The sequence below is a fragment of the Tursiops truncatus genome, chromosome 14, assembly GCF_011762595.2.
Source record: "Tursiops truncatus isolate mTurTru1 chromosome 14, mTurTru1.mat.Y, whole genome shotgun sequence".
Classification (NCBI taxonomy): Eukaryota; Metazoa; Chordata; class Mammalia; order Artiodactyla; family Delphinidae; genus Tursiops; species Tursiops truncatus.
The window spans coordinates 67,507,913-67,534,346 of NC_047047.1; the positions used below are offsets into that span (position 1 = coordinate 67,507,913).

At 41.3% G+C, this 26,434-nt stretch overlaps 2 protein-coding genes across 5 annotated transcripts in view; both read right to left on the minus strand.

Annotated features, from left to right (window-relative positions):
* ZNF512 (zinc finger protein 512) overlaps positions 1-23,565 on the minus strand; it is a 35,312-nt gene extending 11,747 nt beyond the window's left edge. For 2 of the 4 annotated variants that reach the window (XM_033838825.2, XM_033838823.2), the window contains exons 1-10: positions 23,430-23,565; positions 22,850-22,908; positions 12,459-12,646; positions 11,555-11,650; positions 10,867-10,950; positions 10,084-10,208; positions 9,457-9,543; positions 8,945-9,043; positions 8,187-8,354; positions 5,101-5,295 (exon numbers count right to left, since the gene is read on the minus strand). In XM_033838825.2, the coding sequence (XP_033694716.1) occupies positions 5,101-5,295; positions 8,187-8,354; positions 8,945-9,043; positions 9,457-9,543; positions 10,084-10,208; positions 10,867-10,950; positions 11,555-11,650; positions 12,459-12,646; positions 22,850-22,908; positions 23,430-23,459 (1,131 nt within the window). In that variant the 5' untranslated portion in view covers positions 23,460-23,565. The remainder of the gene's footprint in view (positions 1-5,100; positions 5,296-8,186; positions 8,355-8,944; positions 9,044-9,456; positions 9,544-10,083; positions 10,209-10,866; positions 10,951-11,554; positions 11,651-12,458; positions 12,647-22,849; positions 22,909-23,429) is intronic. The other 2 variants (XM_033838824.2, XM_033838826.2) reach the window with 2 other exon arrangements.
* A 215-nt stretch (positions 23,566-23,780) lies between these two features.
* Positions 23,781-25,052, minus strand: LOC141276367 (spermatogenesis-associated protein 31H1-like). Its single transcript, XM_073791638.1, is given in 5 exon segments — positions 23,781-23,837; positions 24,082-24,238; positions 24,240-24,501; positions 24,504-24,767; positions 24,770-25,052. Coding segments are annotated over 5 exon segments (1,023 nt in total).
* Positions 25,053-26,434: the final 1,382 nt, after the last annotated feature.

Here is a 26,434-nt window from a genome sequence, read left to right on the forward strand (position 1 = left end):
GCCTTATGTATGAGACATCCTGTGGCACCTAGTAGCACACTCCCCTCTGGTCACCGGAACAATACGCTCTAGGGATTTCCCCCTATGTGGGCTATGTGAGCCCTTCTTTTGTGGTGGGGCTGGCTACTGCGGGCACACTGGTAGGCGGGGCTGGCACCTGGTCTAGCTGGCTGCTAGGCCCTGACTCATGCAGTGGCTGCCAGCCCACTGGTGGGCAAGACTGGGTCCCAGTGCAGCTGACAGCAGGTCCCCAGGGGGCGCTGGGACTGGTGGTGACCTGCTGGTGGGCAGAACTGGGTCCTAGGGTGGCTGGCTACCAGGCTTGGGGGCACCCAGGGATGATGCTGGCCTGATAGTGGGTGGGACAAGTCCAGTAAGGCTGGCTGCATAGCCCAGGGGGTCCTGGGGCTGGTGCCAACCCACTGTTGGGAAGGTCCAGGTCCCAGAAAAGCTGCCTGTGCAACCTGGGGCTCTTAGTGCTGGTGCTGGCCCACTGGTGAGCAGGGCCAGGCTCTAGGGGTGTCAGGGCTGGTGCAGGCCTGCTGGTGGGTGGGGCCAGGTCCTGGGCCCAGAGGTGGAGGGAGCTGGGTCCCAGTGTGGTAGCTGCTCAGCCTGAGCCGGTCCTGGGACTGGTGCTGACTGGCTGGTGGGTGGTGAGCCCCTGGTGCTCACAGGCTAGAGGGAGGACTCCAGCATGGCACTTGCCAGCACCGGTGTCTTCGCAGTCAAACAAGCTCCCCAAAATGGCGGCCACCAGTGACTGTTTCCCCTGGGGGAGTCACAGTTGCCTCCTGCCTCTCTGGCAGGCTCTCCAAAACCAGCAAGTGGGTCTGACTCAGGCTTCTTTCCAATTACTGTCTCTGTAATGGGTCTTGGAGTGCGTGAGGTTTTTTGGTGTGCTATCTAAGAGGACAGTCTCTGTTTCCTACAGCCCTCTGGCTCTCCTGTATGCAAGCCCTGCTGGCCTTCAAAGTCAGATATTCTGGGTGCTCATCTTCCCAGTGCAGGACCCCCAGGCTGGGGAGGAGTCAGATATGGGGCTCAGACCCCTCACAGCTTGGAGAGAACCGCTGCAGTTGTGAATATTCTTCCATTTGTGGGTCACCTATCCAGGGATATGGGTCTTGACTACCATGTCTCTGCCCCTCCTACCCATCTTGTTGTAGTTCCTTCTTTACATCTTTAGTTGTGGATATAACTGCTATTTTCTGCTAGTCTTCACCTCATCCTCAAAGATAGTTGCTTTGTAAACAGGTCTGTCCATGGGAGGAGGTGAGCTCACAGTTGTACTACTCTACCATTTTGGCTACTCCCCCATGAATGCTTTAAATTAAATAGGATGTAGGGGGAACCCAAAATGTAATAAGAGTAACACATGAACCTTATTATTACAAACGAGAAATATAATTATTACAAATGAGAAACATAATGAAAGGAGTGGGGGAGGTGGGAACCAACCTAAGAAACTTTGGAAAACAGTACTTTGACTACATATGCTAAGGCTAAAGATTAAAAAAACTATATATAAATATTAGTCTCTAGTTAGTAAATTTGTTTTTTACAGAGGTATGGGTTAACAATTCTGAAACTACTTCATGTTACAGTAGGATTGAGCAAATAAATAAATATACTGTAGACAGTGACAGCCAGGATTCTCATTACTAGAGAAAGGAGTTATAAGTAAGGAAAAAAGAAGGTGTGAATGAAACTTGTAGTGTTGGACTGGAGATGAATCATGGCTTTAAACAGACAGATATAGAATAAGTACTATTATGTGTATGTGTGCATGAATATTCATACATAAATGTCATATTTCTATCCGTCAAGAGGACCCAGAAGCAATGACATCCCAGTAGGAATGAGTACACCTAGCACTCAAATCTTTGTTTCTAAATATATTCTCCAATAAAAGAAAGTAGGATTCCTTAGAGGAACAGTTGGTTCCAGGGCTGGGGCAAGAAAAATACAAGATGCACCTACAGTATCTCATGGTGTCAGAGAATTAAAAAGTGCTCAAAAAGTGATAGGGACATGCTGAAACGACACAGGAGCCCACTTGAAAGAGCCCTTGATGGCCAAATCTGGGACAATTTGAGCAGCAAAATAATAATAGCATTGGATTATAACCCTAGAATAAAGTAAGTATCCATGACTCCATACTTACATAAATAAATTAATAGAAGAAAAAGATCTTTCTCACAGGAGAATTCCAATTAACATTGAATAAGAAATGATGGAAACAGAAAATCATCATTAGACTAAAACACAATAGAAATAATTGTTGCAGGCAAGAATCACTGATGGATGCTAAAGTAGGCAGAAGCATAATAAGGCAGATTAGTTGAATGTCTCAATCTCCACACAAAATATTTATTAATTTACAAAGGGGAAAACTGTAATTTTGCCATGGATAAAACTGGACACCTAATCAAGTGACCAAGGTTACTATCATCAGTAAAAAGATACATATACCTCCTAATATGGTCCACTGTGAAGGGCCAACATTGCTTTGAAGGCATTTTTGCCAAAAACATAAAACCTTCAATCTAATCTTGAGAAAATACCAGACACACCCACATTAGGGATATTCTACAAAATAACCAGATAGTCTCTTCAAAAGTGTCAAGGGCACAAAAGACAAAGAACGTCCAAAGAACTGTAACAGATTAGAGGAGACTAAGGAGACACAGTAAACAAAATTAAATGTGGAATCCTGATGGGATGCTGATGGGATCCTGTTATACTTACATGTAAAATGTTGGCATTAGAGGAAGCTGGGTAAAGAGCACATGGAAACTCTGTACTAATTTTGCAATTATTTTGTAAGTCTAAAATTATTTCAAAATATAAAGGTTTTTTAAAAAGGAATATATATTCGTAAAATAGTAAGAAATATATATTGGTCTCTGTGCCCTAGATCCTGCTAATACTTAGTCTTTGACCCTGGTACTTGACACAGAGCTCCTAAAATTTGTAATTTCCTCAGTTATAGGAATATCTGACACAGAGGTCCTAAATCTCTTGGAATTTCCTGGGTGACAGAAGCATCTTTTGTTCTAATGAGTTGACTCTTGGTGGACTCCTAGAAGGAGGGTGGTCACCAGAAAGACAAAGCAATGATTAGAAGTTTGGAACTTTCAGGCCCACCTCCCATTCTCTGGCAAGAAGAGAGGGTATGAAAATGGAGTTAATAATCAATTATGCGTATGCGATGAACCCTCCATAAAAATCCCCAAATAACAGGGTTCAGAGAACTTCTGGGTTGGTGAACATATCTATGTGCCAGGAGAGTGACACACCCCCAACTCCACAGGACAAGAGCTCTGATGCTCAGGACTCTTCCAGACCTCACCTTATGTATCTCTTCATCTGGTTGTTCATGTGTACCCTTCATTACATCCTTTATAATAAACCAGTAAACGTGTTTCCCTGAGTTCTGTGAATCATTTGAGCAAATTATCAAACCCAAGCAAGGGGTCATGGGAACCCCAATTTATAGCCAATCCATCAGAGTACAAGTTGACAACCTGGGACTTATGACTGGAATATGAAGTTGAAGCAGTCTTGTGGGATTGAGCCCTTAACTTATATGATCTGATATTAACTCCAAGTAGATAGTGTCAGACTATATTAAATTGTAGGATACCCAGCTGGTGTTGGAGAATTGGCCAGTGTGGGAAAACCCCACACATCTGGTATCAGAAGTGTTGTGAGTGTGTAGTAGTGTGAGAGTAAAGGAAAACACAGGAGGTTTTCCTAATCAAATTGCTTGTGTTTGCATCAAGAAACACCAGAAGGACACACAAGAAACTAATAAGAATGGTTAATCATAGATACAGGAGAGGAAAAAGACAAATGAGAGTGAGATATCTCAATGTTTGTCATCATTTTGACTTTTGAACCACAATCCAAAAAATTAAGTTTTTATGTTAAAAAAAAATAATTATGCCTTAAAACCCATACACGGTCAAAATATAAAACTGTTTGATGATTTTGAGAAAGTATCTGCTAGGTAACAATACCAAAACTTATCAGTGAGCTAACAAATTCTCTAACGCATACCATGCAAAATGAAAGCAACTGGACTGCAATATCACAAGATATATATCACTGTGCAAAATTCACATCTAAACTTAATTTAGATAACCATGTACTTTAGCCTGTGGCAGGAAAAAAGTGGCAATAAGTCTGAAACAAGAAAGGATGTTCTGATATTGAAAAATAGGATCCAACTTCTTGGACACCAGTAGGACTGATTTTTAGACCAAATAAGAAAAAGTGTTAACTTCTAGATTTGACCTATTTTCTTATAATACATAACATTCCTCTCACATGGGTCAAAGCACCAGGCCAAATCTAAACTATTCTTCTTGACACCCTGGAGAGTAACAGACCCTTAACTCTGATCTTAGTCCTTACTGTATAGCCCTCCAACCCCTTCCCATGACTACTCCACTGTCATATACTCCTTGTCTCCTCTTGGCCAAATAGGGCTCCTTCCCTCTATGATCTGTTTATTCTAAACCAAAGGCTTCCAAGATGGGCTCTGCACCCCTCAGAAGTGCATTTGGGGCCGTGGAGGGGAATGATAAAAGTATCAAGGAGAAGGCTAAGTAGACAAGCCTTTGGGCTCACTACCCCTAGTTACTCAGAGCAACTCCATTTTTAGTTATTTTATATACTGGTGTTTTACATAAGCTTTTATTATTTGGAAAAAAAGTAGGTGGGGAAAGGGGTTCTACTGCTATAAAAACAAACTGAAAACACCCACCTAAACTAAATATTAAACTACTACATATGAACTAACAAAGTGGAAATATACTGGGCAAAGACCAAACAAAAAAGTGACCTGGGAAGTCAGGTTCACCATGGAAGTAGCCTAAAATTAAGAGGGCTCCTTAAAGAACTTCTGAAAAGACTGTCACTCTAGGACCTACATGAATCCAAACACTGAAGCTGGATCAGATATACTCCATCTCCAAGGATAAAGGAGCAAAATATTGTCTATCATGTACTCACTCAAGTGTGTTTACTTTTCTGTATGTGGTAAGCCCAGTATCAGACATAATGGTTCAAAATTAATACTACTTTCTGCCTCACCTTCCGATCATCAGGCACCAGATCCTGAAGCACCTTTCTCTTAGGCCACTCCTTGGCCAGTTCAGCAGAGGCCAGCTCCTGCAGGTGGTATACAGCTATCTTGGCAGAACGCCTCTGAACTCGGCCCCCACTCTTTGCCTCCAAGCTCATGTCCTTCAAGCACTCTGGCTGTCCTGACTCTGGAAAGAAGGATATCTGCAAGAATAAGACACAGTAAAACACAGGCCTGAGAAATGGCTTCCATCAGATCCAGTGATTAAAGGCTGTCCTTCCTGCTCTCATATAGAAAGAGCTATTAAAAAAAAAAAAAAAAGGAAGAAAAGAAAGCTACTTACTAGCTTGCTAACCGCTAGTATAAAGCTCTACCATCTTAATGCATATTTTACTGGTAAAAAGCTTCTTAGCAGGATAAAATCTGTTGTGTTGGAATAAGTGCAAGTGGTTAAAAGTCAAGATATACCCATATACAAAGAAATAAACATCAACCCATATACAAAAATTAATTCAAAATGGATCATAGCCATAAATGTAAACCATAAAAGTATAAAAATTCTAGAAGAAACCTAGGGAGAACGTTTTGTGATCCTGGGCATGATGGTTTTTTGATGTGTCAACTTGGTGAGGCTACCGTCATCAGTTAATCAACCAAACATTAATCTAGATGCTGATGTGAAGATATTCTTATAAATCTAATATATGTCCATAATCAGTTGACTTTAAGTAGGAGAGGTGTGGCAGAAAAAAGAGGCAGGAGACATTTCAAGCATGAGAGAGACTCAATACTGTTGCTGACTCGAAGATAAATGGACCATGAGCCAGGGACTGCAGGTAGCCTTTAGAAGTTGAGCACATCTCCCAGTAAACACGGAAATGAGGTCCTATGCCTGAATGGAACTGAATTCTTGAACCATCTTAATGAGCCTGGAAACAGATCGTCTCTTCGAGCCTCCAGAAAGGAACAGCCCTACCGACACTTTGATTCCAGTCTTGTGAGGCTCTATACAGGGGAACCAGCTGAGCCATGCTGTAACCTGGACTTCTGGCCTAATAAACTGTGAGATAATACAGTTGTGTTGTTTAAGCCATTAATTTTATGGTGATTGTTATAATGCAGCAAAAGAAAATTATACACTGGATTGGGCAAAGATATCTTAGATACAACAACAAAAGCATTATCCATAAAAGGAAAAAAAAGATAAACTGAACTTTATGAAAATTAAGAATTCTGCCCTTTGAAAAACACTATAAAAAATGCAAAGACAAGCTACAGACTGGGAGAAAATATCTGCAAAACATGTATCTGCTAAAACACTCGTGTCCAGGGACTTCCCTGTTGGTCCAGTGGTTAAGACTCTGCGCTCCCAATGCAAGGGGCACAGGTTTGATCCCCAGTCGGGGAATTCAGATGCTGCATTCTGCACAGTGCAGCAAAAAATAATAATAATAATAAAAAAATAAATAAAAGATATGGGAACACATGTATATGTATAACTGATTCACTTTGTTATAAAGCAGAAACTAACACACCACTGTAAAGCAATTATACTCTAATAAAGATGTGAAAAAAAAAAGGGCTTCCCTGGTGGCGCAGTGGTTGAGAGTCCGCCTGCCGATGCAGGGGACGTGGGTTTGTGCCCCGGTCCGGGAAGATCCCACATGCCACGGAGCGGCTGGGCCCGTGAGCCATGGCCGCTAAGCCCGCACGTCCGGAGCCTGTGCTCCACGACGGGAGAGGCCACAACAGTGAGAGGCCCGCGTACCGCCAAAAAAAAAAAAAAAAGACTTGTGTCCAGAATATGTAAAAAACTCAAAATATATTTAAAACGTAATAGCAAGACAACAAAAACTGCAACAATAAAATGAACACAGGATTTCAACAGACACTTCACTAAAGATGAAACTTCATTAAAGACTGACATTGCCAATAAGCAGATGAAAAGATGGTCAATATCATTAGTCATTAGGGAAATGCAAACTTAAACGGCAGTAAAATACTGCTACATACCTATTAGAATGGATTTTAAAAATGAACATGACAAGGGCAAGTGCTGATAAAGATGCAAAGCTCCTGGAATTCCCATGCTTTGCTGGTGAGAATGCAAAATGACACAGCCACTTAGGAAAACGGCTTGGCAGTTTCTCACAAAGTTAAACATACACTTATCATATGACCTAACAGTCCTATTCCTAAGTATTTACCCAAGAGAAATCAAAACTTATTTTCACACAAAAACCTTTATGTAAATGTTTATAGCAGCTTATTCAAAACTGCCCCAAACTAGAAATGACTCAAATGCTCTTCAACTGGTGAATGGATAAATTGTGAAATATCCATACAGTGGAATCCTAGACAGAAACAAAAAGGAATAAACTAATGATCCATGCAACACACGGATGAATCACAAATGCATTATGCTCAGTGAAGGAAGCCAGACTCAAGAGGGTATATACTGTACGAGCCCATTTATACGACATTCCAGAAAAGGCAAAACTATAGGGACAGGAGATAGATCAGTGGTTGCCAGGGGCTGGGGATGGGAAGAACAACTGACTACAAAGGGACACAGAAGAATCTGGGGGGCATGATCAAATTGTTCTGTATCTTGATCATGGTGGTAATTACATGACTATATGTTTTTGTCAAAACTCATAACTGTATACTAAAAAGAATGAATATTAATTACCATATGTAAGTTATATCTTGAAACTTAACGCTAAAAAAGAAAAAACGAGGTGGGGGAGCCTAGAAATGTAATCAGGAAAAGAAAAATTCAAGACAAAAAAACTGGAATAGAGTGATCGGCTGGATAGAATCCCACAAAATTTCTCACTTAGGGAGAATGCCTTAAGCTTTAAAAATATAGTAATGAGTTTACTCCTGCCCAGACTATACAATGAACTTTGATTTCTTTAACCTAATAATGATCAGACAGGAGAGCACAAAAGAACAAGGAAGAGAGAGAACAAAAACATTCAGATTAAAAGGGACTACAAATGAGGAACCAAGGATGTAGGAAAGATGCAGGGGCAAGCAGTCACCGCAGAACAGATCCCCAAACAGGGTCTGGAAAGCAATCAGTACTCACAGGCCCATGCTCTGACCTCAGATGATACGCAAGTCCAGCCTTCGATCTATATGGCTTTCCACAGTGGTGACATTTCAGGGTCATCTTCTCCAGCTCTGCAGCCCCTTTGCCACATTTTCTGACATGATACAGATATCCCATGATGCTGGTGAAGCTACTAGAGCAACTCTGAACAAAGGAGAGAGGGCTATATTATAATCTTACATATTTTTATATGATTTCTAAACTTCTAAACGGCCACATCATACAAACAGACGCTCTGATATCACTAGACCCTCTCCAGCATTTCCCATTCGCACAACTCTTCCTTGTCCCTGGCCCAACTGCTGTCCTATCTACCACCAAGTATGATATTCAATCAACTTAGTCAGCAATCAGTAAACTAGAACTGTATACCTCGTCTGTGTCACAGCTTCCTCCTTGGTCTATGATCCAACTCCACCCCAATATCAAACAGCCAGCAATATCAAAGCTCCTCACATGAGGTTACTACAATCCTCTTTATCACACTAAAGAAAGGATGACAAAGAAACTCCTTCAAACAAAGGGAAAAGGGAGAACAAATTTCTGGAGATGAGAAAGAAAATAAAGAACTGTTAATGAATTCAGGAGACCCTGAAAAACAGAAGTCGCTCTTATGCTGGAAGATGACACAAAACCAGGTCTGTAAGGGAGAAGTAGGAGACATGGAAGCAAGTAACAGAAAGACATTGACCTGAGGCTCCAGGCAGAAGGAGTTGCTGTCTTTGGGCTCTTACCTCACGCATGCACCTCAGCTTTCCCAGTCTCTTGAGAACTGTTCGGAGACGTTCCCTCTCACTTGGCTCATCTATTTCATCTCCAGCCTTCAAGATGGGCTAGAAAGCAAGAGAAGCAGACAGGCAAATGACTCATGGACAAGACAGATACAGAAAAGAAATTCTATCATAGGAGAATCAAGGACTGGACTAGTACCTAAGCTGATGCCCATGAAATCTAAGTTATCTGACTCCTGGCTTTCTCCATCTTCTCCTAAACAGTGAAGTGAATGTAAAGGAACTAAGAGTTCAAAGCCTCTACCTCCCAGGATATGAACCTTTGGGCTAACCTAAACACAAATACCTAGGTATCCACATTTCATTGTGTGTAACTCTTCTATCTAAAGGGTATTCTTACTTAACATCCCATGAAGTCCCAGAGCCTTAGCCATCTCCACTGATTTATCTACATTCATCCAAGTAAAGGCATCCAAATACCACATAGGCTCACACAGCACAGAACACACTCTTACCAAGCTATTATGATTTGCCATGACATGATACTTCATCCCTGCCAGTGAACGAAGTTGTTTCCCACAATGATGACAAGTGAACATTTCCTACAAGGAAAAAACACTGCTCAGGGTCAGGCTGTTCCACAGAGAGACAGAATGTCACAAAGTCCTATTCAACTGCTCTGGTCTGTATCTCCTTTATTTCCCAAATTCTATAATAGTCAATGAATCTCAAAATCCCAAAAGCTCATTGTCATGTCCTCAAGGGCAAAGAGGTAAAGGCTATTCATTTTCAAAATAATAAGAACTACCATTTACTGAGTGCCAGTATTTGCCAAGTAATGGGGTAGGCACTTAGCACGTAATATTTCTTTTTTTATCCTCTCATGGACTACACAAGGTAGTAACTATCTCTACTTTATAAATGAGAAAACTGAGGTCCACACATAAAAAGCTAAATGACACAACTAGTAAGTACCTGAATGAAGATTCAAACCCAAGTCTGTCAGACTCCAGAGTCTATGTTTTCTCTATGACACAATGCTGCCTCTTCTCCACAATAATCAGCATATCCAACACAGTGCCAGAGGTTTAAAGTTTGGGTAAAAAGTCATTACAGTTATGAAATGCCACAAAATATCTAACCTGTTTGCAGTTTTCCATGTGTTTCTTTAAGCCCTCTATGGTCTTTCTCCCCACTGCCTGGCAGGTAGGACAGGAGACACTGCCTTTATCCACAATTTCTAAGTACCACTGCTCCTCTAAACTGCCTACAAAGGAGAGAAAGGAACACTTACAATTTGCAGTATTCTCCAGAAACAAAAAGCACAATCCCAGATTTTAGGAAAAGTATCATAAAGTGGCTTTTCCTCTTCCTGGGGGAAAGACTCTTGCTATATATAACTTCTAGAAATAATTTTTTTCAGACAGTGAAGAGTTTCTGAAACTCCTACTCAATTCCCCACGATCAAAACCATCCAACAACCACTCCAAAGCCCGGTGGCTTAAAGAAATGAGCAATAATTTTTTCCCCAGTTTTACTGACATATAACTGTCAATGGGTAATATTTTTCATAGTAGCATATAAGAATGGGATACTGAGATATATAACAATCAGTTTGCTAAGTGTTTCCTATGTGCCTGAGACTTTGTTAAATGTTTTTATCCCATTTAATTTTCACAACAATTCTGACTGCCTTTATTATTCCTATTTAGAGACAAGGAAACTGAAGTTTGCAGAAATTAAGAGGTAGGTCAAAAAATTAATGAAGAGCCAAAACTTGAACAAACATGACTGACCTCCAAAGCCATGCGCTTAATAAGCGCCTCCCTAAGAAAATGCTTTGGTACATCATTCCTTTACCAACAACAACAAAAAAGACAGAATGAGAGAACTAGATCTCAAAAAGCTTCCAACAGAAAGCATACCTGCTGCATAAGCTGGTGGTTCCTTCCGAATACGACGAGCCTGGGCTTTGGGATTAGGCTGAGTTTTAGGCCGTTGCTTCCTCCCTGACGCAAGACAGAAACTTGAAGCCCAACACATCACCTTTTCTGACCCCTCTCTAGCACCAAAATCTCTTTCCTTTTCTTCTCAACACCCTAGGCCCCACTCCCTCAACCAAATGACTCCCTTAAGTCATGACAGAAGAAAACGGTAAAATAAGGCAGGATGGGGGGACTTCCCTGGTGGTCCAGTGGTTAAGACTCCGTGCTCCCAATGCAAGGGGCCTGGGTTCAATCGCTGGTCAGGGAACTAAGATCCCACATACCGCAACTAAGCCTACACGCTGCAACTAGAGAGCCCGCACGCTACAACTACTGAGCCTGCGAGCTCTAGAGCCCGTGAGCCTCAACCAGAGAAGCCCATGCGCCACAACTAGAGAGCCCACACGCTACAACTAGAGAAGCCCGTGCACCGCAACGAAGATCCAGCGTAGCCAAAATTTAAAAAAAAGCAAAAAAACAAAGGCAGAATGGAGGCCATTCCTTGCCAAAAAATTCCAAGGGCTCAAAAGTGCTTAAGGGCCAAAATCTAAGGTCCCTCTCCCTTTCACCTTCAGAGAATAAAGCCCAGGCACGCAGTGAAAAAGAATTAGCAAAGTTACTCCCTTACCATAAAGCTTATGCTTCTTCTGAGGAAATTCTCGATAGTCTTCATCTTCTTCCTGCCTGGGTTTCCTTTTTCCTTTGGCTGATACTCCACCTGACCCTGAAATAACATAAGAAAACAAAACAAAATTTCAGTATGGTTTATATGAGAACATCTACGCCTATCTTCAAATCATCAATCACAAGACCACCAAAGAGAAAGATTATCAGCAAGCACAGGTCTTAGAGAAGTGTTTGTAACATTTTTAGGGAAGTTGGTATAATTTTTCATTAACTGACTCAACCTCCCCTTTTCCTTTTGTACTGTTCTCCATCCCAAGTGATCAACTGTTCCCTATGAAAAATAAGATCCTTCAGGCAGTGTGATTTGTTTGATCCTGATTTGAGGCTAACTGTTCAAGATAAAGGGCTACTAAGAACCCTTCAGACTATAACCACTAATAAATTCCACTTAGAATAATCCTTACACTAGCGCCTAAACCCTCAACAGAGGATCAAACTAGAACAACGGGAAAGAAAGTTCAATTCGTATGAAGAGGAAAGGCTATACCATATAACCTAGAGGAGTAAGATCAGCAGAATTTCACTCAGTAAAACAGAGGGACAGTTCATGAAGCTAAGAGTATATGACAGCCTAACACCTTAAAAAAATTTTCAGGGGACTTCTCTGGCAGTCCACTGGTTAGGACTTGGCGCTTTCACTGCCATGGCCCAGGTTCAATCCCTGGTTGGGGAACTAAGATCCCACAAGCCAAGTGGCATGGCCAAAAAAAATAAAAATAAAAATTCAACCACTAATAAGGAACACATACGTGGTACTTAATACTTTAAGAGCCATTTACAACAGATACCTCAAATATAACTTTAGAGAGTTCCCTGTCTTTGGAATAAGATACTGATACTGATACCTTCAACATGGGAAGTAGCAGCTGGCTTGATCCTTCTCATCTTCATCCAGTAGGCAGACTTTCGGAAGGAGGCTGGAAAATCACTCACCAGTTCACACGAAGAAGCAGATGACGAGCCGCTTAAGGAGTCATCATGAGGGATAGTGTACTGGAAACTATTATCCTTTATGGAGCACTGGGTCCTGCTGCTAACAGGACACAAAGATAAATACCACAAAGGAGGGTCTGGAGTAAAGTTTCTATTACTTATATTACATCATAAGAAGATAACCAAGTTGGTTACCTGTGCAAAAACGAAGAAGCCTGATAATAAAAACAATTTAGATTGTAATTTTCTAACAATTAAATTAGTTGACCTAGTACAATATACATAATTATTATTATACTTCACTATAATCAGAAAGCATAAGCAGTCCACGTAAATGATCATTCTATAGCCCAAGTAGGCATTCCTTCCTAAATCCATCAATGAAAAGAAAGTAGTAAAATAGGGTGTTCCATGACCCTTTAGAAGATGCCCTGGATCTGTAAGCAGGTGTGTCCAGGCCTCCCTATTCCTCTGGCAGAGGAACAGTAACCACTACACCTTGATGTCAGGGCACCCTGTCTTGCTTAGGCAACTTGATACTTAGATCCCACAGCTAAAGGAAGGGTGCTATCTTGTCTGAGTTAAGCTGGCCAGAAGTCTGGTATACGGCTGGATCCAAACTTCTAAATCTAAGACCAGTCAGTATGTAGTCAACAAACATTACTGAGTAGTGACAAAGTATCTTCTAGATAGCTCAAAGTGTGGTAGAGCAGCAGTTCTCAAAGTGGAGTCCACAGATCTCTGAGACACTCCTCTTCCAGTTAACTTAACTGTGTGAGGCCTGCCTTAGATTTATGGTTTAGAAATGTCACACTCTGGATGCTGTATAAAAGATGACCCATGGAGGATGAGTGAAAGAAGGGAGAAGAGTTAGCAGTTTATTGCAATAGTACGGATAAGAGATGATGAAAGCTTGAACTTGAACTAAGGTTTCGTAGTAGAGATGATAAACTGACAGATTCAAGACAACACTTTAGAGGTACAGTTGGTAACAATTATACATAGAGGTTTGTGGTAGCAGGTAGTTGGAAGTAACAAAGGTGACCATTCTTAGGAATAAATAAAAGTAAAATGTGATAGATGCCTGCCAAGGAATATTATGTAGCTGTTAGAAGCAATAAACCATTTCTACACATCTAGAGATACGAACATAACTAAAAAGCATACTGTTCAATTAAAAAAAAAAAACAGAACAAGATGTACACTACAATGTCAATTCAGTAAATTAAAAACAATTACACAAGTAAACGGCACTAGCTATTTTATGAGGACTCATAAATATTTAAGGACAAATATCAAACTTGTTAGTATGGTTGTCTCTGGGAGGAAGGGGATGGATGTGGGGATAGGGAAAACAAAAAATAACAGGAACTTACAAAGTCAGTATGCTACAAAAAGGGAAAATTGATTCTCAGCTCTGTACACGACGAGGTCCAATATTACAAATTTAATACAGAGATGTCCTGGTTCCGGCACAGTGGCACACACCCACTATGGCCCATTCCTCTTGCTGATTACAACTAAAAACTCTGGACCTCAAAAAGTAAACAAAAGCAGGTGGATTGTGGAGAACAGTTAAAACTGGGAGAAGTGAGTCACATGGGGTATGTTTCCCAGTTTTTTTTTTCTCTCACATGCAGCTTTGCAACAAGGGTGGCCCCCCACTCACAGACCAGCATGGGCAGCCTAAATTCTCATAGAAACTCCATCTTTCTGGCCTTAGAAACCAGGAAAAGGGGTCTCTATAGACTAGAGAATGTGGGGGAATCATGGAGAAGAGACAGGCAAAGAAGGTGACCTCATATTTCTGTGTACAAATCCACACAAATCACAGCTTAACTTGAGCTATGTATGTGCGGAGGATACACCCAAACCAGCTTAGCAAAGACTTTGAAAGTGAAATAAGATTTAAACAAACTACACAACTCTCAGCCTAACCCCTGAGCTACTACTGTGAGACAGATCCAAACCAATGTATCAAAAGCTTGGAGAACTGAAACAAGATTTGAAAAACCTGAAAAAGTCTCAAACTAACCCCTGAGCTCTAAACCATCACAGAAAAGACTCAAAAGAATGGAACCTCAGTTCCACTGAACCAATGCCTTCAGAAAGTAGGACAGAATTTATGGTCTGAACCGAAACAGGTTACCTGCTAAAATAAAAACAGCAACAATCCCTAGAAGATCCTAAAAAGACCCATGGTCTACACAAATAACATTCACAATCTTGAGAATAAATTCCAAAATTATGCAATTCACAAAGAACCAGGAAAATGTGAGCAATTCTCAAAGGACAGATGATAAACAGATGTTGGAAGATGATGCAGATGTTGGAACTATCAAAGCCTTTAAAGCAGCTATTATAATTATGCTCCACGATAGAAAGGAAAACACTGGAAATGAAGGAAAATGTAGGAATTATCAGCAGAAAAATAGAAATCATAAAAAAGAACAAATTAATTTTAAAACTGAAAAGTAACAAATAAAATAAAAACTCACTGGATGGGCTAGTAATAGAATGGAGACAGCAGAGGAAAGAATCTATGAACTTGAAGACAGATCAATAGAAATTATCCAATCTGAAGAACAAAGAGGACAAAAGACTGAAAAACAGTCAACAGAGCCCCAACAACCTGCGGTGTCAATATCAAAGATCTAACTTAAGCATAGTTGTAATCCCAGAAGAAGAGGAAAGAGAGATTGAGGAAAATTTTTTGAAAAAAATAATGGTGGAAAAATCCCCCAAATTTAATGAAAAACTTAAATTTACAGATTTAAGGAGCTCAACAAACACTCAATAGAAAAACACACCTAGATATATCTTAATGAAACTGTTTAAAACTGAAGATTTTTTAAAAATCCAGAAACCAGCTAGAAAAAAATGACATATTATTCAAATGATTGTGAATTTCTCAACAGAAACCAAGACAGCACAACAACACCTTTAAAATCCTGACAGAAAAGATTTATCAATCCAAAATTCCATATTCAGTGAAAATAGCCTTTAGGAATATTTCTTCAGATGAAGAAAAACTAAGAAAATTTGTTGTCAGCAGACTGCTCTATGAAAAATGCTAAGGGAAATAATTCCAGCTGAAGGAAAAATGACACCAGAGAGAAATCTGGATTTTTAAGAATGAAGAAAGAGCCAGAGAAATGGCAAACAGCCAGGTAAATATTAAAAACTCTTTAAAGCAAAATTTTAGCATTATCTGGTAAGGTTTTCAATAAATGTAGATGTAATATATATGACAGCTATAATTTAATGGTCAGTAGGTAGGGGGTTAAAGGAATCTATATGGTCTAAGGCTTCTACATTTAAGCAAAGTGGTAGTATTTTAACTCTAAGTAGATGATGAAAGGGTAGGTATATATTGTAATTCCTAGAGCAACTACTACCAAACCTCCCCCTCAAAGGAAAAAAAAAGGGAGGGGGGAGCCAGAGAGAGAGCCAAAATCAAATAGATAAATTAAAATGTCACACTAAACATTTAAATAATCCAGAAGAAGGTACAGAGGAAAAAACAAAGTAGAGAGAACAAATAATTAAATGGTAGACCTAAATCCAACCATGCAATAATTAATTAAAATGTTTACGGACTAAATACTCCAGTTAGAAGTCAGAGATTGAGAGAGTAAAAAAGAAAGCAATATCCTAGTATATGCTGCCTACAGAGGCACACTTTATTTAAATATAAAGACATATGTACATTGGAAGTAAAAAGATGAAAAAATTATACCATGCCATCAGCAAACACAAGAAGGCTGGAGTGGCCATTTTAATATCAGATAAAATAGACTTCAAGACAAAGAGTATTACCAGAGATAAAAAGGGACACTTCATAATAATTAAAATGACAAATCATCAGGAAGACATAATTACTCACTGCATGTGTCTAACAATAGAGGCTCAAAGCACACAAAGCAAAACTGATAGAAAAAGAAAAGTAGACAATTCTACAATCTTACCAGAAATTTTAAGTCCTCCTCCTCTTAGGAACTGACAGACTAGACAAAAATTGAGTAAAGACACAGAAGATCTGAACTACACTATTAGCCACCTTGCTGTAGCTGACATTTATAGAACACTACATCCAACACTATGGGATATACTTTCTTTTTTTTTTTTTTTTTTGACACGCGGGCCTCTCACTGTTGTGGCCTCTCCCGTTGCGGAGCACAGGCTCCGGACATGCAGGCTCAGTGGCCATGGCTCACTGGCCTGTGGGATCCTCCCACACCAGGGCACGAACCCATGTGCCCTGCATCAGCAGGCGGACTCTCAACCACTGCGCCACCAGGGAAGCCCTGGGATATACTTTCTTTTCAAGAGCACACTGTGCATTCACAAGATAGATCATATACTGGGCTATAAACTTTAAACCTAAAAAGATGAAAATCATACATGTGTTCTCTGACCACATCAGAATTAAATTAGAAATCAAGAATAGCAAGGTATCTAAAATAAAAAATAAATCTGGCAATTAAAGAATCCAATTCTAAATAATTCATGGGTCAAAAATGAAATCACAAAGGAAATTCAAAAATATTTTAAGTGAATAACAACAAAAATATACATATCAAAATTTGTGGGATGCAACTAAAGCAGTACTTAGAAGGAAACTTAAAACTGTAAATGCTTATGTTAGAAAAGAAGATCTAAAATCAATAAGTTAAGATTTCATCTTAAGGTACCTTAAAAAGAAGAGCAAAGTAAGCCCAAAGAAATAGAAGGAAGAACATAATAAAAAGGAGAAATTCACAAATTAGGAAACAGACTTTACAGAAAATCTGGTTCTTTGAAAAGATCACAAAATTGACAACACTGTAGCTAGACTGATCAAGAAAAAAAGATACCAAAGATACCACAAATACCAATGTCAGAAATGAAAGAGGGGTTATTATTATACATCATACAGACATTAAAATAATGAGAATACTTCGAAAAACTTTATGCCAAAAAAACTGACAAATTAAGATGAACAAATTTCTTAAAAACTACAACTTACCAAACTGACATAAGAAGAAACTGGAGGCATAAAGATCAGAAGGAAAAAAGTATAACTGCCCCTACTTGCAGATTTTTTTAACAGATTTTATTCAGTTTGTTTACAAAGATAATCTCAGAAAATATATGAAATAATTACTAGAATTAAAAATGAATTGAGGGACTTCCCTGGTGGTGCAGTGGTTAAGAGTGCAGGGGACACGGGTTCGATCCCTAGTGCAGGAAGATCCCACATGCCACGGAGCAACTAAACCCGTGCACTACAACTACCGAGCCTGTGCTCTAGAGCCCGCAAGCCACAACTACTGAGCTCACGTGCCACAACTACTGAAGCCCGTGTGCCCTAGAGCCAGGGCTCCGCAACAAGAGAAGCCACCACAATGAGAAGCCCACACACCACAATGAAGAGTAGCCCCTGCTCACCATAACTAGAGAAAGTCTGAGCGCAGCAACGAAGACCCAACACAGCCAAAAAATTAATTAATTCATTTTTAAAAATGAATTTAGCAAGTGACAGGATATAAGGCTAAAATACAAAAATCAATTGTGGGACTTCCCTGGTGGCGCAGTGGTCAAGACTCCACGCTCCCAATGCAGGGGGCCCGGGTTTGATCCCTGGTCAGAGAACTAGATCCCACATGCATGCTGCAACTAAGAGTTCACATGCCACAACTAAGGAGCCCACCGGCTGCAACTAAGGAGCCCATGTGCTGCAACTAAGAAGCCTGCGAACCGCAACTAAGGAGCTCGCCTGCAGCAACTAAGACCCAGCACAACCAAATAAATAAATATTTTTTTAACAAGTGTACTCTTAGCTACCAGCAACAAGCAACGAGAAGATGAACTTGTAAAAACAATAGCATTTACAATAACAAAAAACACAGGAACCTAGGAACAAATCTAGGAACCTAGAAACAAATCTAACAAAAGCCATCCAAGAATTTTACAATGAAAACTACAACTCACTGGTGAGAGAAATTGAAGAGGACCTAAATAAATGGAAAAATATAACATGCTCATAAATCAGAAAATTCAATATTGTTAAAACGGCAATTCTCCCTAAATCGACCTATAGATTCAATACATATACCAATCAATACTCCAGCATGCTTCTTTTATAGAAATAACAAACTGATTGTAGAATTTATATAAAAAGGCCAAGAAAATATAATAGCTGAAACAATCTTGAAAAAAACAACAAAGTTAGATGACTTACCTTATCTGATTTCAGGACTTACTCTAATGCTACAGTATCAAAACAGTTTAGTATTGGCAAAAAGATAGACATACACATTAATGGAAGAGAATAATGAAAGTCCAGAAACAGACCGACACCTATACATGTTCAATTGATTTTTAACAAAGATGCCAAGGCAACTGAACAGGGAAAGGATCGTCTTTTCAACAACTGGATATACAAATGGAAAGAAATTAATATTGACCTTTATAACACACCATACATACACATTAACTCTACATGAGCCATAGACCTGAATGTAAAACCTATAAAACTTCTGGAAGAAAGCAAAGGAAAAAATCTTTGCAATTAGGGATGGCAAAGTTTTCTTAAATAGAATACAAATAGCATGAAACATAAAAGGAAAAAATGATAAAATTTTTATTATTTTTAATGATAAATTTAAAACTTTGGCTCTTCAAAAGACACCATTAAGAAAATGAAATGCAAACCACTGACGAGGAAATATTCAAGACACATATAACAAAAGAACTGTGTTCAGAAAATATTTTTAAAAAATTAAATTATACAATTTAACAGTGAGAGAAAACGCAATTTTTTTTTTTTGGGGGGGTGGCAAAAGACATCAACACACTTGACAAAAAAAGATATATGAATGGCCAATAAGCACATGAACAGATGTTTTACACCACTATTCATCAGGAAAATTCTCATTAAAACCACAATGAAACACAATTATACACCCATTAAATTAGCTAAAATTAGAGACTTACTCTCCTACACTGCTGGTAGGAATGTAAAATAATACCGCCAATTTGGAAGACTGACAATTTCTTAAAAAGTGAAACATTCTCCTGACGTCGGACCCAATCAACCTAAGATGGTAAATTCCATCTTAATAAATAAATACTGTGTTAAGTATTTATCAAAAGAAACAAAAATATTTTTCCACACAGAGACTTGCCCATGAATGTTCACAGCAGTTTTACTGTAATATCTCCACACTGAGAATAACCCAAATGTCCCTCAAGATAGATGGCTAAACAAACTATGTTATATCCATAATCGAATTCTGTTTAGCAACAAAAACTATTCTTCATTCAAAATCATTATTCTGGGCTTCCCTGGTGGCGCAGTGGTTGAGAGTCCGCCTGCTGATGCAGGGGACACAGGTTCGTGCCCCAGTCCGGGAGGATCCCACATGTCGTGGAGCGGCTGGGCCCGTGAGCCATGGCCGCTGAGCCTGCGCGTCCGGAGCCTGTGCTCCGCAACGGTAGAGGCCACAACAGTGAGAGGCCCACGTACCACCAAAAAAAAAAAAAAAAAAAAAAAAAAAAAAAAAACATTATTCTGAGTGAAACAAATCATGCAAAAAGAGGACACAATGTCTGATTTCATTTATAGAAAATCCCAGAACATGCAAACCACTGTACAGTGACAGAAAACAGGTCAGGGGGTGTCTGGGGACAGGAGTGGAGGGAGGAATGAATTGCAAAGGGATGTGAAAAAACTTTTGGGAGAGATGGAAATGTTATCTTGATTGTGGTGACAGTTTCATGGGTACTTACCTATGTCAAAGATGAAGATATTGTATACATATTATCTGTATATGTATACAATATACTTATTGTATAAATATATGCAGTCTATTGTACTTCAATTATACCTCAATGAAGGTATAAAAAAATTTTAGTGGGAACTGGCTGTCCTCTAGGGCTAAAACACCATCCCAAACAATGGGAACTATCTGTACTAGAAAGACTTGATAGAAGAGTCAAGTCCCATCTGACTCCTCTTAGGAAACTGTCCTCAAAGAAATTTCTTTGCTGTCAATGTAGGACTTGGATATACCGACCTCCCTGCTCATGAATAAGCACGAGTATAGTGAAAAAAAAAATCAACAGTTTTAACATCTTGGGGATTAAGTCAACGTGGATAGGGAATCCCTCCCTCCAGCTCTCTTTTATTTTTAAAGGACTCAACAAAAACAATTCTCAAGTATTTTACACTACCTATCAACTCAGGGTATTTGATTATTTGTTAAAAACCAGATTGGGCTTCCCTGGTGGCGTAGTGGTTGAGAGTCCGCCTGCCAGTGCAGGGAACATGGGTTCGTGCCCCGGTCCGGGAAGATCCCACATGCCGTGGAGCGGCTGGGCCTGTGAGCCATGGCCGCTGAGTCTGCACGTCCGGACCCTGTGCCCCGCAACGGGAGAGGCCACAATTGTGAGAGGCCAGCATACCGCAAAACAAACAAACAAACAAACAAAAAAACCCAGATTAATCTCAAACTTCTCTTTCCATAAATATGACAAGAAAAAGCTTTTGGCTCATACAATAACTATCATAATTGTAGTTACTTTAAAATAACCTGTTGTGTGTGGTACTTTCAGTCTCAGCTTCAGATCACAAAGATGAGAAGTTTAACCTATTTTCAACTCCTTTCTGATCTACCAAGAATTTTTAAGAGCCCCTAGTTCACTCTCTAGGTGCAAATATTTAGATTTCATTAAAAAGTATTTTACATTCATCTCAGTATCCTTTGCAGCCTTTTTTTATTCTACCCAATCCTTAAATACTGATGTTTTCCACGGTTTCATCCTCTACTCTCTTCTAGTCTCATTTCTCATGGAGGATTCTCAAACTTCACAATGTCTTAGGAGTCCAGTTAAAAATAAGGATTCTGATGCTCTAACTCCAATGATTCTGATTCTGATTAATAGATGAGGGCCCATTAATCTTTACATTTCTGAACAATTACCCACTTGCTATTCCATTAAATCCTTTTACCCATTCACATTCTGTTCTTTCTTCTGAAAAACAAAAACAAACAAAAAAACAAAACAAAACACTTTTCCTTCTGGCTAACTGTATTATTCCTTGACTTCCAAGTCTGTTTAGGAGTGATTTGCTCTGGCAACCCTTCCCTTCCAAATATCACTCCCCTTCCCCAAAGGCTATACTAAATTCCTGTTTAAAAACATTTCATTAGGGGCTTCCCTGGTGGCGCAGTGGTTGAGGGTCCGCCTGCCGATACGGGGAACACGGGTTCGTGCCCCGGTCAGGGAGGATCCCGCACGCCGCGGAGCGGCTGGGCCCGTGAGCCGTGGCCGCCGCGCCTGCGCGTCCGGAGCCTGTGCTCCGCAACGGAAGAAGCCACAGCGGTGAGAGGCCCGCGTACCGCAAAAAAAAAAAAAAAAGAAAAAATTTCATTACACTGTATTGTGTGGATCTCCTTGCCTAAATAGGTTAGTCTCTTAGTTGTGTATTTTTTTTTTATTTTTTTTTATTTTTTTTTTGCGGTACGCAGGCCTCTCACTGTTGTGGCCTCTCCCGTCGCGGAGCACAGGCTCCAGATGCGCAGGCTCAATGGCCACGGCTCACGGGCCCAGCCGCTCCGCGGCATGTGGGATCTTCCCAGACCGGGGCACGAACCCATGTCCCCTGCATCGGCAGGCGGACTCTCAACCACTGCGCCACCAGGGAAGCCTTAGTTGTGTATTTTTCATGTCTGTGTATCTAACCTACCACAGAACTGGCACAAAGCAGATATTTAGTAAATATTGTATGAATGAATTAATCCCTTCCAATGAGTATCTCCTTAACAAGAACCTTTTTTGTATTAACAAATATGGAAAAGCTTAGCACATTCAGTAAACAATATAATAAACCAGTCTTGAAGCCAAGTAGCTTACAGTCATTTTTATCAGTCCTTCCCAAGTGCATCAATGTATTCATGAGTACATATTTGATGTCTAAAGAAATGCAGGGCTACACTTAGTCACACATTCCATTTTTATTATAATTCGTACTTTTTTTTTTTGCAAGCTAAGTTTTCCTCCTCCACACTAGGATTAGACCTGCACTGTCCAATCAGGTGGCCACTAGTCACAGGTGGCTATTTAAATTAATTAAAATACAATTTAAAATTCAGCTCCTCACTGACGTAAGCCACATTTCAAGCGCTCAACAGTTATACGTGGCTAGTGGCTACAGTACTGGACAGTGCGGATACACAACATTTTCATCATCACGGGAAGTTCTATTGGACAGCGCTGGCGACACAATTATAAATGGATCGCACAAAACCTCACTTACTTCTTAGCTCCCACGATCCTCGTGCTCCTCTGCTGCTTAAAGGATGTGGGTCCCGGGGTCTAGCAAATTGCAAGCACATGAGTAAATGCTAGGGGCCTCTGAACCTTAACCACAAAAAGACGAATCCCCCTGTGCCAAGAAATGAAGCTCTCCCGGGGCTACTCCCTCAAACGGAAGAAGGCAAGACTTTTTATGAAAAATGTGCCGCCCTATCTTCCTACAGGGTCAAGGCAGGTGACAACGCTAGAGCCTTCATCTCCCCCATTCTCAAAGCCCTGTCCTAGAAAGAAGCTCTAAAAGGGAGACAGAAAGCGAGGACAACGGATATGGGAGGCATTGAGGATGTAAAAGGAATAGAGACTAACGGCAATCTGACGAGGAACTGAGTCCAAGGGGGTGGGGATCGGGCAGCAGAAGTGGGGGGAAAAACGAGGGGGCTGGTATATCTGACCTAGAAGGGTGGGGCCTGCGATGGGCTCTGATAAAACCAACTCTGAGCAGGGGACAAAAGCGAGGGACCGCGTGTGGCGGGCTCGACAGCGCTACCCCTAAAGCGTAACGGTCAAACCGAGAAACTCACGGCGGGCACTGCACCGAGTCTGGAAGACATCACTGCCTCTCCACGCCTAACAAATTCACCCAAGGGCTCCGGCCAGATCAACGCCACTTCCGCTCTCCTCTCCGCTCCCGGATGTGGAGTCGGCGCGCCGCGAGCCCCGTGCCTAACGTCTACTTCCGCCTCTCAGCTTCCGAGGGGGCTGCGGCAGGGCGAGTCACGTGACCAGCCCCCCCCCCAGACACCCCCGCCCCCCACACACTTCCTCTGAGACCCCGCCCCGAGAGTGCGCTTTGGGACTCGGGAAATTGGGGCTTGGTGGTTTGAACCGCTGTTTGGCCTCGGAGTCCGTCCGTCTCGTTCCCTCCGTCTGCACTACCTCTCTTGCCCCTCCACGACCCCATGCTCCACCGGGCACGACGAGTGGTCTTTCTAGGTGCACAGGAAGGTCAATTATTACCCGTTTATTTATCTTAGGGAAATGACAGAGCCATTCCCGCCTTCCCTCCCTCCCTCCCCTCAGGTAGAAACTCTTTTATTGCTGAGGGCGCAGAAAGTGGAAGCCAGTGGCTGAGCAGGAAAGAAGCCACGAAAAGGCAGCTTGGTGGAGACTTGAGTGAGGCAATGAATAACTGGGGCGGGTCTCTTCCCATCTTCTAGCGTCAGGCCTCCAAACTTGCCCTCCCTTGGGGATTTTTGGTGTGGTCTTAAGAAACATGTTTGAGTTACTCCTGAAATCTTTACCTAAACTATATCTGGGCTTCTCGCTAGGTGAGCTGTGCTTGAGTCTCTCCTTGAGGGGACTTTGGTGGCTCCTCTCAGAGGGACTGTGTCCACTCTTCAGAATGACTGTGTCTGCCCCTTTCAGAGGGCCTGTACGGTCTTCTCTCAGAAGCACTGTGTCCTCTCCTCTCAGAGGGACCGCGACGGATTTTCTCAAAGAGTCTGTGACATCTCTCAGAGGGACTGTGGCATCTCCTCTCAGAGGGACTGCGACATCTCCTCTCAGAGGGACTGCGACATCTCTCAGAGGCCCTGTGGTGGCTCCTCTCAGAGGGACTATATTGGCTACTTCCAGAAGAATTCCATGGGGTTATTCCCTACAGAAGCTGTAGTGGTTTCGTTCCTTGTGTGTGGGTTTTTCTTTAAGGTGACTGTGTGAGGTTCTGTTCATAGGGGAACCATGTAAGAGTCTCCCTCCAGCATGAACTCTGGTTCCTGGTTTGGAGTTCTTGGACTCCTGGCTAGAGACTTCATTTCTGTTAAAGTTTTTCTTAGCTCTGCTATTACTCTCATTTTGAACAGGACCCAAAGGCTGGCTGCTTGAGGTGTTTTTGAGAGTGGTACTTCTTTGGGAAACTATGGGCTTGGCAGTTGTATAGGTCTGGGTTGGAAAGAGCTATTTCCTGTTGGTTGTTGAGCTGATCTGAATTGGTCTGTTTCTCCCCACAATGTGCTCTCCTCCTTAATGGTTGGGTCTGTTGGCCTTAGCTTGAGAGTTGGCATCGTCTGTCTTTTGGTATCTCTTGATAAGCAATAGTCTCTGGCTTTTTGTTTTGGAAGGTAGTTTTTGCTTGACCAGAAATGGTCTGGCCTTGTCCTGTCCTCAGGCTTCTGCCAAACCTGTAGTGGGATAACTGAGGACATGGAAAGGAGACGTGACCCATGAGCCCCCCCCCCACCCAGCAAACTGGGGGCTGGCGAATAAGCCAGAACTGCAAACAGTCCTGATTGCTTTGAGCCCCCCCCCCTGCCGGCAAACCGGGGGCATGCGAATAAGCCAGAGTTTTGAACAGTTCTGAATGCTTTGAGCGCCCCCCCCCCCCGGCAAACCGGGGGTCTGCAAAAGAAGCATTGAGTGCTTTGGGCACTGATCCATGAGATGTCTCCAGTATAATCAGAGTGGTGGGAACGCAAGGAAATGTCCTTGTGCTACTTCAGTATAATCAGAATAATGGTGGGAACTTTGTACTGTTCTTGCGCTCAAGGACGAAGCACGGCAGGTGCTCACGAAAGCCAATTATTGCTTGTATAATTAATAAAAACATAGGTTGCTGCTTTGGCACTTCTGAAATGTTAAGAAAACAAGTCTTAAAGTGTAAATCTAGATACTGCTTTAATAAAAGTTACCACAGCAAGACAGACTGCGCTCTTTTGCCTGAGCGAGCGGCAGCCCTCTACTGCTGTGCTTTGGCACAATTCATCTCGTGTGATGAGCTTACTTTCGGCCCTGTCCTAAGAAACTACAACATTTGGCGCCCGAACAGGGACCTGAAGGTAAGTAATCGCGTGATCGCGGGACCGAAGGGGAAATTGGTCTGCTCAGAGTAAGAGAAACCTTCGGCAACAGTAGAGTAACTGTAATGGGGAATTCCCATTCAGTAGAATTTCAATATAGTAAACTCCTGAAACAGTTATTATGGAGTTGAGGAGTAAAAGTGAAACAGGAATCTTTTGATGAATTGTTTGCGCTGGTACGTAAACATTGTTACTGGTTTCAACCTACTGGTCATAACCAGTTAAAAGTTTGGAAACAGGTTATGCGAGCCTTAAGAAGAGCTCATCAGCATGGAGACCCTGTATCTGTCCGTGTTTGGTCTCTTTGTAAATTAATTTCCCTTGCCCTGGAACTATTACAATCTGAAACGGAAAGTGACAATGGGGCGCGTCCTTAGCGTCCGAATTCTGCTCCCGATCATTCTGCTGCTTTTCGTACTTTGTTTCGTGAGTCTCCTATAGAGGACCTTCCTCCGCCCCCTCCTCCCCTTGTGTCTGAGATAGGAGAGGATTTTTCGGATTCCAGTGATGAAGGGGCTTTTTCTGATGGTAATAAAGATCGGGAGCAGGTTAGCAAACAAAATGAAATGCCACTTTCTCAACAGAATGAGATTTCTGATATACTTTCAAAGTTTAAAAATTTGATGACTAAACTGGAAGAAAATAAATACTACTACTCCTTCATATCAGGAGCCATGTCCTACTATTCCTTCGGCTCCTCCTTTAGAATTAGCAGCTTATCCTGTTGGAGA